This window comes from Lolium rigidum, chromosome 5 (genome assembly GCF_022539505.1).
Source record: "Lolium rigidum isolate FL_2022 chromosome 5, APGP_CSIRO_Lrig_0.1, whole genome shotgun sequence".
Lineage (NCBI taxonomy): Eukaryota > Viridiplantae > Streptophyta > Magnoliopsida > Poales > Poaceae > Lolium > Lolium rigidum.
In genome coordinates this window covers 46750272-46766344 of record NC_061512.1, presented here as the reverse complement: position 1 = coordinate 46766344, position 16073 = coordinate 46750272, and the positions used below count along the sequence as shown (strand labels likewise).

General features: G+C 42.1%; 1 protein-coding gene across 2 annotated transcripts; it reads right to left on the bottom strand.

Annotated features, from left to right (window-relative positions):
* Positions 1 to 13223: 13223 nt before the first annotated feature.
* Positions 13224 to 15559, bottom strand: LOC124653222. Of its 2 annotated transcripts, XM_047192288.1 has the most exons (4): positions 15310 to 15559; positions 15140 to 15273; positions 14363 to 14580; positions 13224 to 14194 (listed from the first exon to the last, which is right to left on the bottom strand). In XM_047192288.1, the coding sequence occupies exons 1-4, from the start codon at positions 15498 to 15500 to the stop codon at positions 13559 to 13561; spliced, it is 1179 nt and encodes a 392-aa protein (XP_047048244.1). In that variant the 5' UTR covers positions 15501 to 15559; the 3' UTR covers positions 13224 to 13558. The 2 variants fall into 2 exon arrangements, with proteins under 2 accessions (XP_047048244.1, XP_047048243.1); XM_047192287.1 differs by having other exon boundaries at positions 15140 to 15559.
* Positions 15560 to 16073: the final 514 nt, after the last annotated feature.

Sequence of the window (16073 nt, the reverse complement as noted above, 5' to 3'; positions counted from 1 at the left end):
GAACATAATAACACTTTATTTTGTTCCGGACGTGCATTTCTATCATATTCCTTGTCGATCACTTAGGCCATTGTATTCTTGTATTGCGTTGTTTTGTATGACACTTCATACCAACCAATATAGTACTAATACCCAAGAATTTCATAGTGTGACCTAACTAGGAATACAACCATAACATGTATATCATTTATATACACCCGAGCTAGACTTTCTAGTCTTTTCTTTCTTTCTCGCCAAAATATCTTTTGCGGTTTCTCTTTTAGCTTTCCTCATTATTCAGAAAAACACTTCAACATCAATAACTTCTAGGTTTGTTGGTCTAATACCAATAACCTTGAGGTTCTTATTTTGAAGTTGATCATCATATGACAAGTGTTCTAGATTTCACTATTAGTAACTTTGTAATACGATGAACAATTTCACTCATAATTTTATCCATCAATTCATGACAACTTTCTGAGACCATGTCTGTACATGCTAGGCTCATAAAGTTTAACCTTAGTATTCGCATGTGCAAATCTGGCTTGCACCCGTTGTATGCACACGTAGAATCTATCACACCCGATCATCACGTGATGCTTCGATATGACGAGTCTTAGCAACGGTGCATACTAAGGATGATAACTTCATGGATATGCGAATATTGTTAGTGCCCCAATAGTTGGAGGATTGTGATGCCTGGCATCTTCAACCTTCATACATTCCCATAAAACTTATGAGTTTATGTAGTCACACCAAATTATATTCTATCATCTTGCAATAAGGTCTTAGATATCACATATATCTCATACCTTGATTATTTCTGAAAACTAAATTTTCAGCTCCTTACTTTTCAAACAAATTTGAATTTCAAGTTTGACGGAGACAAGATAACTTTAGGTACTAATTGAAACCATAGCTCTTTGAATCAACAATATGAGGTTTACTAAAAGTTTGCAATAGGACTTAATCAATTCTTGATTCTTTAACAATACGGTACCAATCCGTAAAGTTTCTTGTCAGATTTTAACGATATTTCTATCTCAATAACAAGACTAGCGCATGGTAGAAAACGGATGCCAATACTACAAAATTAATTCAAAATACTACTCAGACTATGTTTATGATAATTAGTTCATGTTTTAATCTAATTACTAATGAACTCCCACTTAATACAACATCCCTCATAGTTGTTAAGTGGTACACGATCCAAATCCACTACACCAAAACCGATCATCACGTGAGATGATGTAGCTTCAATGGTGAACATCAACATGTTGATCATATCATCCATATGACTCGTGTTCAACCTTTCGGTTTCCATTGTCCCGAGGCCATGTCTGTACATGCTAGGCTCGTCAAGCAAACCCAAGTATTCCGCGTGTGCAACATGGCTTACACCCGTTGTATATGAACGTTGAATCTATCACATCCGATCATCACGAGATGCTTTGAAACGACGAACTTTGGCAACGGTGCATACGAGGGGAGAACACTTTATTATCTTGATATTAATGTGAGGGATCATCTTATAATGCTACCGTCGCATTCTAAGCAAAATAAGATGCATAAAGGATTAACATCACATGCAATTCATATGTGATATGATATGGCCCTTTAGTCTTTACGCCTTCGATCTTCATCTCCAAAGCACGGACATGACCTCCATCATCAACGGGGCATGATCTCCATCATCGTCGGTGTAGCGTCAAGGTCCATGGCGCCGTCTTCATGGTTGTTCACCTCATGTAGCAACTATTACAACTACTTTGAAATACTACTCAACATGAAATTTAAAGACAACCATAAGGCTCCCGCCGGTTGCCACAATACAATAATGATCATCTCATACATATTCATCATCATATTATGGCCATATCACATCACCAAACCCTGCAAAAACAAGTTAGACGTCTCTAATTTGGTTTGCATATTTTACGTGGTTTAGGGTTTTTGAGAGAGATCTAATCTACCTACGAACATGAACCATAACGGTGATACTAATGTTGTCAATAGAAGAGTAAATTGAATCTTCACTATAGTAGGAGAGACAGACACCCGCAAAGCCTCTTATGCAATACAAGTTGCATGTCGAACGAGGAACAAGTCTCATGAACGCGGTCATGTAAAGTTAGTCCGAGCCGCTTCATCCCACTATGCCACAAAGATGCAAAGTACTCAAACTAAAGACAACAAGAGCATCAACGCCCACAAAACCATTGTGTTCTACTCGTGCAACCATCTATGCATAGACACGGCTCTGATACCACTGTAGGGATTCGTAGCATAGAAAACAAAAAATTTCCTACCGCGAGAACGCAATCCAAGCCAAGATGCAATCTAGAAGATGGGAGCAACGAGGGGACGAACGAGACTAACCCTTGAAGAGTTCCAAAGCCTATGAGAGTAGGCTCTCGTTTCTGCGGTAGACGATCACTTGCCGCTTTCAAAAGCGCGTAGAAGATCTTGACGGTGCCACAATCGGGCAGCACCTCCGTACTCGGTCACACGTTCGGTGTTGATGACGACGTCCTTCTCCCCGTTCCAGCGGGCAGCGGAAGTAGTAGATCCTCCTTGGAATCCCGGCAGCACGACGGCGTGGTGGCGGTGTTGATGGAGATCTCCGGCGGAGCTTCGCTAAGCATATGCGGGAGAGGTGGAGGAGGAGAAGAAGCTAGGGTTAGGGGAGAGGGGGTTTGGGCACCGGCCCTCAAAGGGGTGCGGCCAAGGCTGAGCCAAGAGTGGCTGCCCCCTCCCTCTCCTCCTCATTATATAGGTGGAAATCCCCAAGAGTTGTAGTCAAAGTCTTCGAATAAGACCCCAACAACAAAACCTCCCATAGGTGGGAAACCTACTCAAGGGGGAAATCCCACTCAAGGTGGGACTCCCACCCCTTCCTTGGGGGGTTGGCCGGCCACCCTTGGGGAGTCCACCTTGGACTCCTCCCCTTTAGGGTTGGCTGGTCATGCAAGGTGGAGTCCCTCCGGGACTCCACTTTCCATGGTGATTTCTTCCGGACTTTTCTAGAACCTTCTAGAACCTGCCATAAATGCACCGGATCATTTCCAAACTTGGAATATGACTTCCTATATATAAATCTTATTCTCCGGACCATTCCGGAACTCCTCGTGATGTCCTGGATCCCATCCGAGACTCCGAACAAAACTTCGAACTCCATTCCATATTTCATATCTACTTAAACGACATCAAACCTTAAGTGTGTCACCCTACGGTTCGCGAACTATGTAGACATGGTTGAGACTTCTCTCTGACCAATAACCAATAGCGGGATCTGGAGATCCATAATGGCTCCCACATATTCAACGATGACTTAGTGATCGAATGAACAATTCACATACGATACCAATTCCCTTTGTCACGCGATATTTTACTTGTCCGAGGTTTGATCATCGGTATCACTCTATACCTTGTTCAACCTCGTCTCCTGACAAGTACTCTTTACTCGTACTGTGGTATGTGGTCTCTTATGAACTTAGTCATATGCTTGCAAGACATTAGACGACATTCCACCGAGAGGGCCCAGAGTATATCTATCCGTCATCGGGATGGACAAATCCCACTCGTTGATCCATATGCCTCAACTCATACTTTCCGGATACTTAATCCCACCTTTATAACCACCCATTTACGCAGTGGCGTTTGATGTAATCAAAGTACCTTTCCGGTATAAGTGATTTACATGATCTCATGGTCATAAGGACTAGGTAACTATGTATCAAAAGCTTATAGCAAATAACTTAATGACGTGATCTTATGCTACGCTTAATTGGGTGTGTCCATTACATCATTCATATAATGACATAACCTTGTTATTAATAACATCCAATGTTCATGATCACGAAACCATGATCATCTATTAATCAACAAGCTAGTTATACAAGAGGCTTACTAGGGACTCCTTGTTGTTCACATAACACACATGTATCAATGTTTCGGTTAATACAATTATAGCATGGTATGTAAACATTATCATAAACACAAAGATATATAATAACCATTTATTATTGCCTCTTGGGCATATCTCCAACACCTTCATAGTTGGTAGTAACTTATATGTGGTGTCATGCATTGTGTCATTTATTATGTTGTAGACTCATTTTGCCTTGGGGTGTGTGATGTTATGGTAACATAGTAGTTACCACCTCACTCTCTTTTTTCATTTATTCACATACCATGTCACCAAAATACCTTGAGATGTGTGATGTTACTAGCTATGTTACTCCCACTATGAGCAGTCTTAGGGCATGTACAATGGTTATATCTTAGTAGTGTCACGTAGGATAAATGCTGAGGTGGAGGAAAGAGAAAGATAAAAAAGACTTTGGCTTCTCTTAGCTAAGAGATCATCTCTTAGCACGATTTCTCTCACCACAAATTTAGGATGTCTCGTTATTAAGATAAGATTTAAAAAAACAACCCATTGTACATTATGTTTTATTGTTATATCTAGATTACGTGGCTGGATTAAGATAATACAGTCTTATCAACCATTGCACATGCCCTTACTAGCGTCAATTAATGCTTCGGTGTGTCGGCGAAGGAGGAAGGACGACCTACACCTCGTGGCTTGTGGCGACTCGGCGAGCGGCGTGCCGGACTGAGGTGTCCCAAAAACCTGACGGTTTGCATCGACTTAGGCATCTCCAACGGCGCGACGGATTTTATTGTCCACGAGCGTCCGTTTGCGCCGCGCCGCGGACGCTAAAATGACCGTTTTTGTCCGCGCGTCCGTTTGCGCCTGGGGGTTGCTCCAGCGGGGCGACGAATTTTTTATTTTTTATTTTTTTCTCAGTTCCAAATATTATATATTAGAACATGGTTTTATACAAACTAATACATAATTGGGAACATGGTTTACACAAACTAATACATAGTTTGAACCATGGTGGATACAAATAAAATATTGCAAAATGAGGAAACCAGTTGTGTTGATTTCCGTATGTTCGCTGTCAAGAAAGAACATTCGAGGGCATTCTCAGTCACCCAAACTGGAAAATCCAGCGAGAGATGGTGCCCTTGTTGGTTCTACCGAGGAAGAAAATCCAGAAACCTACACTACTGGCTTCGTCTGGCCCGTAGCCAGATTCGCTGCAAAGAAACTCTAAGTTCTAGCTATCGGTATCCAAGCCGGATTCGCCGGTGTGGTAGTGTCTGCGGCACGCTGTGTCGTCGAACACCTTGACGATCATCTCGCCATCACCCTCGTAGAGGAAGGTGAGCTGGCAGCCATGCTCGAACAAGACCTCCACGGTCCAGCAGCAGAAGTTGCAGCTGGCCTCCCGTAGCTGCAAATGCGCTGGCTCGACGCCATCGACGAACTCGGCGAACTTGTCGGGAGCCGCTTGATGCTGAGTGGGTCGTCGTCGATGCGGAGGAGGAACTCGAAGCAGCGGTCCTCCTGCGAAGACGAGGAGGGCGCAGGCGACAGTGAGCGTGGGGCTGTAGCTGCTCCACCACGGCGGCCCTGCCCCGGCCCCGGGGGCGCCCATGGCCGCGGCCTCGACCGCATTGCTGCCACCAGGATCGGCCATGGACTTCCTCGCGGGCTTGGCTGCGTCGCAGGAACACCTAAGCGGCGCTACGGTCGAGCTTTGTGGCGGCTAGGGTTTCTTTGGAGGAGTGGATGAGGAAGAAGAACGCGCACCCCCTGTATATAGGTCGTAGGCATGCGGTGGCCGCGGGACGCGTGGCGTCGTCATTAACGTGGTTGGCGGAGGTGGGTTGCGGCCGCTCGGCAGCCGAGGCATCGACAATAACGTGGTGCAGGCTGCGGAAGCGACGCAGCGGCGCAGTCGCTGGCGCGTTTGAGAAGACGCATCGACGCAGGGTCGCTGCCAGGCGGGCCCGACGAAACGTCCGCCAGACGCGAGCGGATACTTTGCGCGTCCGCACAGTGTCCGCAGAGACGCATCCGTGGCGCATATTTAGATCGGGTTTGCGTCTCCGCGGACGATCCAGTCACTTTACGTTGCCTGCTGGAGATGATGCCAGACGTATTTTCGATCACGGAGGACGAAAACAGTCGGTGACGGTTTGCGTCGCGCCGGAGATGCCCTTAGCGAGCGTTGTGCCGGACTGATGGCGTCCAATAAACATGACGGCGTGCCGCACTCAGCTAAGCAGTTTTAGTAATTGATTGCCTTTTCCTTTCCTACTACTCTACTAGTATACGGAACAACCAGCCTCACAGCTAATCAGTTCTGCACTTAATCATTTTTTTTTCTACTAGTAATACTAGACAGAACGATCAGATTTCGGGGTATGCACGGGCATACCCGGCAATACCCCCTGCGTCCGCCACTGTTTATGGCCCCAAATGGAGATGCTCTTACTGTAGCTTAGTAGTGGTGATGCTCTAAACACGCCATTTCCTTAATGTCAATTACTACCTTCGTTTCCTATTAATTAATTCTGATTTAGTTAGTAAATAAGAGTCAACTGAAAAGAAACGGAGAGAGTATATGATTTTCTCCCAGATAAACGTAACATTTATCTTTACTATTAAATGGGAGTTGGTCGTTTGACACTCAACGCATTTTGGTGGTCGTTATTGAAAGCATCCTGTCCGTCCGATTGGGGTTGAACATCTAACATCGTTCGATCATTTCTTACTGTACATACCTCCCTAATTTTGCTTGCCAAAATCTCCATCATTATCTTACTTGCCAAATTCTCCTCTTCGGAGGTAAGCACACTATGGAAAGAAATCTCACTAGCCAAAACTGTTTTGATCTGCTGACAAATCAAATCTTACCTACCAAAATCACAATCCTGAATTTTAGGCACCCAGAGCAAGCCGGCCATAGAGGCATACATCACAGTCGGCCATATTCCTCTCCCTTCTTCCCCATCCTAGAGAAATCACCGTCCCCTCTGCCTCCAGTCCTCCACTTCTTCTCACACTTAGATGCCAGCCGGTGTTCGATAGTGGGGAAGAGAGGGTGGGGAAGGGGAACCCGGTGTTGCAGGCACTCACGACACAGTGGTCGGTACATGTGTATCATCACTTCATGCGGAGTTCCAGGTGCACCGCACGCAGGCACGCCACTCTTGCCAATGTCGAGGTTTGCGGACACACCACCGGCAGCGATTGCGCTCTGCCTCATGCCGTACCTGCACCTAGCTCTCTTTGTCTCTGTTGGTGGCACCTTCGCGGTGGAAAGCAGTCAGCTGGTCCTTGCAGACTTGCAGGCGCAGTGGATATGCATCCCGACATCTACAAGAAGATCGGGTGGAAAGATCATATGCTCCAGTTTGGCAAGCTCGATGGGCTTGGATCAACAACATCGTGCAAGTGCAGGTGGTCTGTTTCTCGTATTTACACAGAGTTCCTGAAGATTGGATCGAGAGTACCAACGCTGGATGCAGCACCAGCCTCATGCCAGTGTAGCATAAACTTATCATGCAAATGTTTTCTCCAATATTTTGATCATTGAGAATTTCTACCTCACTAATTAAATTTGTTATTCGTAAATCGTAATACAGGGTTGCACTGAAGAGAGAATATAACGCTAAGCAAAATATATGGTATTAATTATTCTGATCATGCTGAGATAATTGTCTTGGTAAGCTATCAGTCTTATAGTAAAGATATCCAGCTAGATTTTTTAGTTGGAGCATAGTCACTGATTTTGCATAGTAATCAATGCCATTTAGAAGAACCGCAGTTTTGCATTGTACATATTCGAAATCAGTGTTTGTGCTATACCATATTGAAGTTCAGTTTGAGAAAGTATACCTATCATTTTTCCCTCTTCTTGGATTGTTGACTCTACAAATCCGGGGCTGTATAGCTAGATTTGGGCGCGGCGATTCCGACGAAGCGTTCCTAGGCCTCCTCATGTTTAGTAAGAATAATTTGATGATGTTTCAAAGTAATTTGATATTTACTGCAGAGAGCACACGTTAGCTTGGTTTGTTTCTTTTGATAGCTTTTGGACTCGGAGTAAATTAGTTCAAATACATGATTTGTCCTGCACACATCTACACGTAAATTATATAATCTGCAACAGCAAGCATTTATATCTACGTATTTTTTGTTGTTAGTATTTGCATGTATAAAACCAAAATGATCAGTGCATAACAAACTCATCTTTATGATTAATGTTAAAACAATGAAAACAAAGTCATAATTCTTGAACTAATCTGTTTGAAAGATATGCGTGTAATGGACTGATGGTGAAACTTTCACCTCTTGTACCTGAAGTGTAACAGTTTTATCATTATGGTGGAGCATCCAGGCGTGGGTGGCGTCATGCTCCTACAGTCCTGCTAATCAGGAGGGCGTGAACACGGGATACTCTCATTGCATGCCCTACCTCCCCACCACCCCGCTCCAGATCGTCTCCATGACAATTTGATGAGGTGGCATCGATTGCTCTTCAAGTTTTGATTTAGAGAAAATATAATTCACGCATGAGCATCTCATTCCAGCAGCACGACAGAAATCCAGCCATCCGATTTTTCCATGCGCTGGTGGGATGGCAAGTTTCATTTTTGTGGTGCCATGTGGCATCTTGACAGTGGTCCGCGCCCTAAAACACCGTGCGTGATTGGCGTTCTTTTGAGTTAATGCCTCTGCATTGTTTGTGTTGTTCTACGTGACTATTGTGCGGTGTTGACTATTAAGGCTTTTACAATTACAAGGGAGATGGTTTGAATGTTTGTTTTGATTCATGTGAATGAGAAGAACTATGGATCTAGCTGTGCATGTGAGAGAAGATCAAGTGAGATAGAATCATGCAAGGTCATCACTGTGGCCATCCTAACACAATTAATAATGGATCTAAGAAAATAAAATGGAGAACACACGGGTGCGTGGAAACTTGAAACATTGTTGGAAATGGCTTCTTGCACAAGCTGCCTACTGATATAAATTTTCTAAGAATCTAGCGGGACATATTAATTGGGCAACATGACTGCCGATTGACGAGATGAATTTGGTGCGAATTTTGAATGGATCTTGTTTGTCGATTCCGTAGCGTTGGCTTGTCAACATTCTCTTATTCTTAGTACCGAATTATGAACAATGCAATTTTTGCGTCTTCATATGAAATTTTGTATTGTTGCGAGGAGTGGAGGGGCTCAGTAATGATATCTAATTCACGCTTGCTGTAGTTGGGAGCAGCAGCGCCCATAACCAAAGGAGAGGAAGGGTCATCATGTCAATGAGATATTCATGTGTTAAACTATTGAAGATAATACTTCATTTGTTGAAGGTAATACTTCATTTTTTGGTGGTCTTATTATTTCCAGGATATGCAAATTGAGATGGATTGCAGAAACTCTTAATCATTTTTGTTTGCTATGTTGCCTAATTGAGTTATGTGATCTAATTATGTGACTTTTGTTTAAGCTAAGTGCTTCTTGAACAGCAACATAGCTACATGACAATATAAAGCCAATGTAACTCTTTCCAACCTTTTCAGAATCTATTTGTACCCATATCGGCGAGAGATATAATCTGCTCACCAAAGTTAGCAAGGTGCATCATCTATTCTCCTCTTTTTCTCGACTTGATGCTAACATCCTATCACTTTATGTTCTCTCGATTTTTCATCTATCTATATTTCGCAGTAAGGTATATAATTTTGCATATGTTTTACATAGATGATTTGTCTACGTGAGTAGACGAGTATCACCACATGAATATTTTTCCGATAAATGTTGGTCTGCTATGCAGTTGAAGATATTTTAGGCTTTAGTTCTCAAGTCCAACACTTCTCTATTAATAAACTCAAGATGCAAGGTATGAAATATTGGGATATATACATTGTACCTCTCATTTCTAATAATGGTCGTCAGTAGCAAAATGCATCCAGCATATATCTATACCACTATATAGTACACGAGTTTTTGAATTTGGATTTACCACACAGTTCTAGAGTCTTCCCACCAACGAAACTTTGGAGCAATCCATGCCATCGATTTGCAGGTTGAAACTGTTATGTGCCGTTCATCAGGCTAGATGTCATTTGATCTAACGGCTGTCAATTCTTGGATTCGCTCCTGTCATTCCCGCGCTCGCGGTGGTTCTCTGGTGAAGCTGCTGGACAGTTCTGGAAAGTCCACCGCGTAAGGAATAGAGCTCCGCCTTTTCTCATTGAGAAATGAAGAGGTAGGGGCCCATGTGGTATACGAGTCCACTTAAAATCTTTCCTGCGTTGTCACTTCATGGCTTGTAAGCAAACTGCTGCTACGAGCCAGTCTGAGCATTTTATGGACTCGATAGCCGGACGTCATCTATTCAGCTGCTTTATAATTCAAATTGTTCAATTTTTCCTGCCTGGCAAATAATTTTTCAGACAAACACCAACTAAAAAACTCTATTAAAAAATGGGAGACAACGAGAATTGACTGCATACACTTTTCTTAGATTGTTAATCACTTATGTTGTAAGCTTTCCTTCTGTAAATACGACTTGCGAGAAACAAAAGTATTTCCTGTCAGAAATATATAGTCTCTAATATGTAATTTTGATCGTTATTTTAGTACAAACATTTCAGCAAAAATATGGTAAACTTTTACAATATAAGAACTGCTAAATGTTTTAAATAATATTTTTTATTAAATTTTAGAAATAGTACATGATTCAAGAAAAAATCAAAAATAATACAGCCTCAATGTGCCCATGCCAATAGGTATCTATTGGCTTCGCCGACAGCAATAAGTACTTATGGGCCTAGCCGACGTCGATAGGTTCCCAGAATAGGAGAGTAGTTGGCCTACCGCCGGACAGTTATCGGCTTCGCCGACGCCTATAAGCACTTATTGACTACGCCGACCCCAATAAGTATTTATCGGTGTGGGCCAAGATGAGGCCTTATTATTTTTAGAAATTTAATAAAATATATTATTTTATAAAGTAAATAAAAATATATTATTTTAGAAAGTAGCTGGTACTTTTACGGAATGTACTTAATATAATTATTTTTCATCGCAACATTGTCGGTATACAAGAGTTTCATATATAGAAAAGTTCTATCACATGCCTCCTAAGACAATACATCGATTGTCCTTTTCTGGAGTTGATGTAGTACATCATTTGAACCTAAAAAAGAATTTTGCGTCTAGCCAAATATAATTAACATGTTCATTGCATCACAATTATCGTTAGAAATTAGACAGTCACTATGGATTATACATGACTTCCATGTATAACGTTATTGTGATGGAAAGCATTTCTTGTGCCATATATTCTCAACCCGGAAGATATTTTTTTATCATGTGATGGGAGAAAAATTCCTCTCCGGTGAAAACATTTTTTTTCCATATGAAATATTCTTTAGATGGCAAAATATACCACTTTGTATTAGTTGTCGCTCATTTAGATATATCTAGACATATTTTGTGTATATATGCATCTGAATCTACACCAACTAATATGAAACAAAATGATTATTAATTATTAAACATGTGAGGAAATTGTTTTAGCTATGACGAAACTGGACACATTTCTTTTCCGATCGTTTCATGAACTATTGTATGGTAGTTTAGCGTAATTTTTTTGTGGTGGAGACAATAATCAACCAAACTACACATAGAAGAGGTACATGTGCATTGTCTTCGCGCGATAAATGTGAACAGTACAACAACAAAATCGCAAAGATCAAAAATCATGTGAAACCAGAATTATGCAGGGTATTATTATTATGCCTTAATAAGGTTATATGTTGTCAAGTAAAAGAGTTAGATATTATGCGTTAGTAAGGACACACATTATCGTGCAAAGCACGTGCAGTTTACTAGTATATTGTATTACATATGCCATAATATAATGATAAAAATAGACTCATGCGAAGCTATAAGATTGAATTGGACACTCATCTCTTATCTTTGTCTTTGCCTTGATGGATTAAGAATTATCTATACAAAGTTAGATTTATTACAGGAAAAAACTGAGCATAGTGATCCATTTTGTACTGCAACTAACAGTACAGTGAGTTTCTTCCTTTTTTACATGAATTTATCTTCCCAGATTAAAAATACAGTTGAGTATATTCTACAGTTAAAATTGTGCAGATCAAAAGAAAGAGGTAGATAAACATATATGTGTACAACCTTGCCAGTGTGCCCTCACAAACATTTATCGTGATTTGTTGCATTCATGGAGGTAAATAAATAGTCGATGCAAGCTCTCACTAAAACATTTGCTAACACTGGCATTTTCGAAATCGATGTAATATACATGTAGTTCAATATTAACACATTTTACTTCAGTACATATATTGTGAAAAATTAGCTAGGATGTTTGTTTTTCTGCTACCATGATCCTCTCATGGACATATTCAAGTTTTTGATAGTTGAATTCTACAATAGAATAAGAGGGCAAAACATCTGAATTTAACTTTGGAAGGATGTGAATAAATTTTTGTATAATATAAGTGTTGATTAGTAGACTTGGCAGATAAACATCTGAATAGTTCTTTTGTTCACAGAATATGTGATGCATTACCAACAACGTGATCAATCAAATGGTTCTCGCCAGTTGATGCTAATCAACTAATGTAAGCCTCTTACAATTGTTTCTTTTCCGTACGAAGGCTAGAAAGATTATTTCTATCACATTTACTCGTAAGAAACTAATGATTGCAGATTCAAACCTACAATTGGTTGTTTTCAAAATAATTCATGGTAATTTAGTAAACTACTACTAAAAGAATGGAACTGGTTGTGGATGTACTAGGTACTTTGGTAGTGTTGATGTTATATAATCATTGGATGGAGAAGATTAGTTTCGTTGATGTAATGAAGTTAAACTTTTTGCCCATGCTAAAAAAAAATTCTGGTTTGCAGGAGAGTGGGAGTTCGTGGTATGGAGTCATGATCTTTACAAAGCACCATTTTATTATTTTTGGAAACTATATTGCTATCTTTTTCTATATAAATGAATTTTTATGTGTATTATGTCTATATATGTGTGAGACGAAATTAAATCTCGAGAGTCGTAGCAACGCACGAGCATTCAACTAGTATCTATCAAATTAGAGTAGGAACCCCGGTTCAGAGCAATTTCAGTTCAGACCAAACCAACCTCTTGACAGAGCGTCAGAGTGTATGCTCCACGACGGAAACACGAAGATATATCAGAGGCGTGTGACAAATCCTGATCAAACCGCACAAGAAACACACAACTAATACGTCGATTGGGGTAACAGGTGCATGCAAGGTTTTGGCAGATGCTACACAATAATGTAGCGGCAACATTGCTGACATGCTTAAACTTCCACAAACAAGGCATAACATTAAGCAAAGTTCAGTAGCAATAGCTAATATGCTCATTAGGTAAGCAGCCTAACACCACATCTGAGCGAACTACATAGTTAGGCAGGTAGAACAAGGTCCGGACGCCTCCAAACATTATTACCGATAGATAGAAACAAGAGACCAAGTAAAAGTCACTTCCATCTTGCAGAAAACGAGATCACATGTGCAAGTACTTGTGCCCGACAGTTTCATCCCGAAGTTCTACTATCAGGCACACATCGCAAACGGCAGATCTACTATCATCATGAACGGCAATCAGATCCATATACATGAGGATATACGAGAAGGGCCATCAACCTGGACACAAATGATTGGTCGAACTAGCGAGAGCATTTGGACCCGGGATCCAAATTGAGTTTCCCCAAGTAACAGTCACTTCCATCTTGCAGAAAACGAGATCACATGTGCAAGTACTTGTGCCCGACCGTTTCATCCCGAAGTTGACTGTATCCTGTGCAGAAAACCCGTACCGAGAGGCCTCCACAGAAACAAACAGTTTCCCCGCTGGGTAGCTGACAGAAACAATACGCCTTGAGAGCTCAACTGTACCATCTGACTTGGTTGGCAGCTTTCCATCCTTAAAATCAAGCAGCACCATCCTCCCTTCTTTTACTTTGTCGGTGTTGCAAACAATCAGCCCTGCACACTGATCCGGCCACGACCCATCGACGAGTCGGACACCCACGGTAGTCTCCACCGAACTACCCAGCACCGCCAAAGCAAACTCAAGCATGCAGCGCTGGCGGGGGATACATGCACGGAGCCCATCTATCAAAGGATAAGTTTCACGGAACTTAAAACAAGCGAGAGCCAAGACTTCATCATCTTCAGACTCTTCTGTAGTCTTTACTTTTAGTTGAACCTCTATCGCAACTGGGTCAATCATCAGAACCGCGCGAGACGGGCCCGTTAAACGCAAGAATGGATCCTGCCAAGCAAAGCATCACAATAGCAATTGAAGAAAATTTAAAAAACTGAAGCAGGACACAGAATAGCCACATGGAGAGTTAAACTGTAGGTCTAATAGTACTAACAGGCAGGCAGCACACAAATAGATACACCAAGAGTTAGATTGTAGGTAGTCGCAATGACTCACCTTTTCAGTGAGTGTTTGGCAGTTATCCCTGGAGCATCTGAGGAGATAGTTGCGCCTACGATCTACTGAGTCCCTGGCAGCAACAAAGCCATGAACCTGAAGTGGCCAGCTCAGACCAGATAGGTCGGTGACTTTGATGGAGAAGAACTGCAAGGAACTATCCGGGAGAGCATCTGGTGGGATGGTTCCTGTTGCACAGTACATGGGAGCAAGAGAAGCTGCATGGAAGAAGCCAAATTATAAGAACACTAAAAGAATTGTTACCAGGAAACAATTTCAACATAGACTCATCCAGGTTAATAAGAAAGTATATCGACGCGGGTATTTAATCTAATGCTACGGTATCCTGTTCCTAGTTCAATATGCAAAGTAAATAATGTTTCTCTACTCTCTGATATAACGTTACGGAGTGGATCTGTGGTCATTCTACTAAAATAAATCCCAAATGAAACATACAATGCTACAACAACATACTCCCATCCATGGTAACGAACGTCCATCGATGGGTTGGGTAGTTTCCTATTCCTAATTTGCTATCAACGCAAGGAAGGCCTCCAGTCTTTATAATGGTATTGATTGGGTTTTGTTGTCGCCTGTCAGGTTAAAAAAATAAATCTTGTTCCCGCCCAATTAAAGCATAGAATAAAAAAGATTGTTTTCCTGATGTTCCTGCATCGACCTCAAGAAATTACTTAGCCAAGCCGAGCAAGGGGTTTTCTCGGCGTCTCGTCGATTCTTTCATGGGAATGAATATACATCAAGTAGAGAATTTCTTACTTTCGGCGTCGTAGGAACCGTGGCGGCGGCCGAAACACCTCTCCCAGAATTTGCGGTAGTCCTCAACCTCTTGCTCCTCTGTAGGAGGAGCTGCGTCATCCTCCTCCTGCTCCTCTGTAGGAGGAGCCGGCTCCACCGCCCGCTTCTCCTCTGTAGGAGGAGCCAGCTCCTGCACCTCCCCTCTGTGCTCATCCGTCTTCCGGATCTGAGGTGGGAGCCGATCTGTCTTGGGCATCCCGGTGCGCGTCAGGCCAAATCGCCGCGGCTTTGTGATGTTCTTCTTCGTCGACCTCGTCTTTGCGCTGGACTCGCCGCCCAAGTAGATCTCCATCTCCGCCAGCCCGCTCTCGATCAGCTCCATCTCCGGCGCCGCTCAGTGAATCGGGGTTCAGCAAGGTGTGGTGAATTCCGAGGCTAGGGTTTCCCCTTCTGTCCTGCTTTTGCGTCCGCTAAATTGATTTGCCTTTTATTTTCCGACCGACTCCACATGACGCGGCCCAGTGGCATCCAACGGCCCAGCTGGAGCACTGGGTCCGTGGAGAATTGTCGGTAACGCTGGGGCGCGCCTATACATCGCCCGTTAGCGTGGGTTTGTAGCCATCGCCTCAAAATAATCCCGCGTGGGCCGGCCCATTAGACTAATCGCTGGCCGAAAAGAAGTAGTAGTACGATGTGTACAAGATTCCGCTTAGCTGAAGACCGGCCCAGGCTCGAATCCCAGTTATACAATATTTGTCGAATTTTCCTAATCTGAGCAAAATTTAAGTCTGAATAAAATTAAAATCTGAGCACAATTTTAAAATTCCGAATCTAAGCAAAAATTAATTTTGAACACATTTTTTGTTCAAAAATATTTTTTTTTCAATTATATTTTCGCTCAATATCTTTTCGCTCAAAATAATATCTTTTTGAACACATTTGATCTAATATCTTT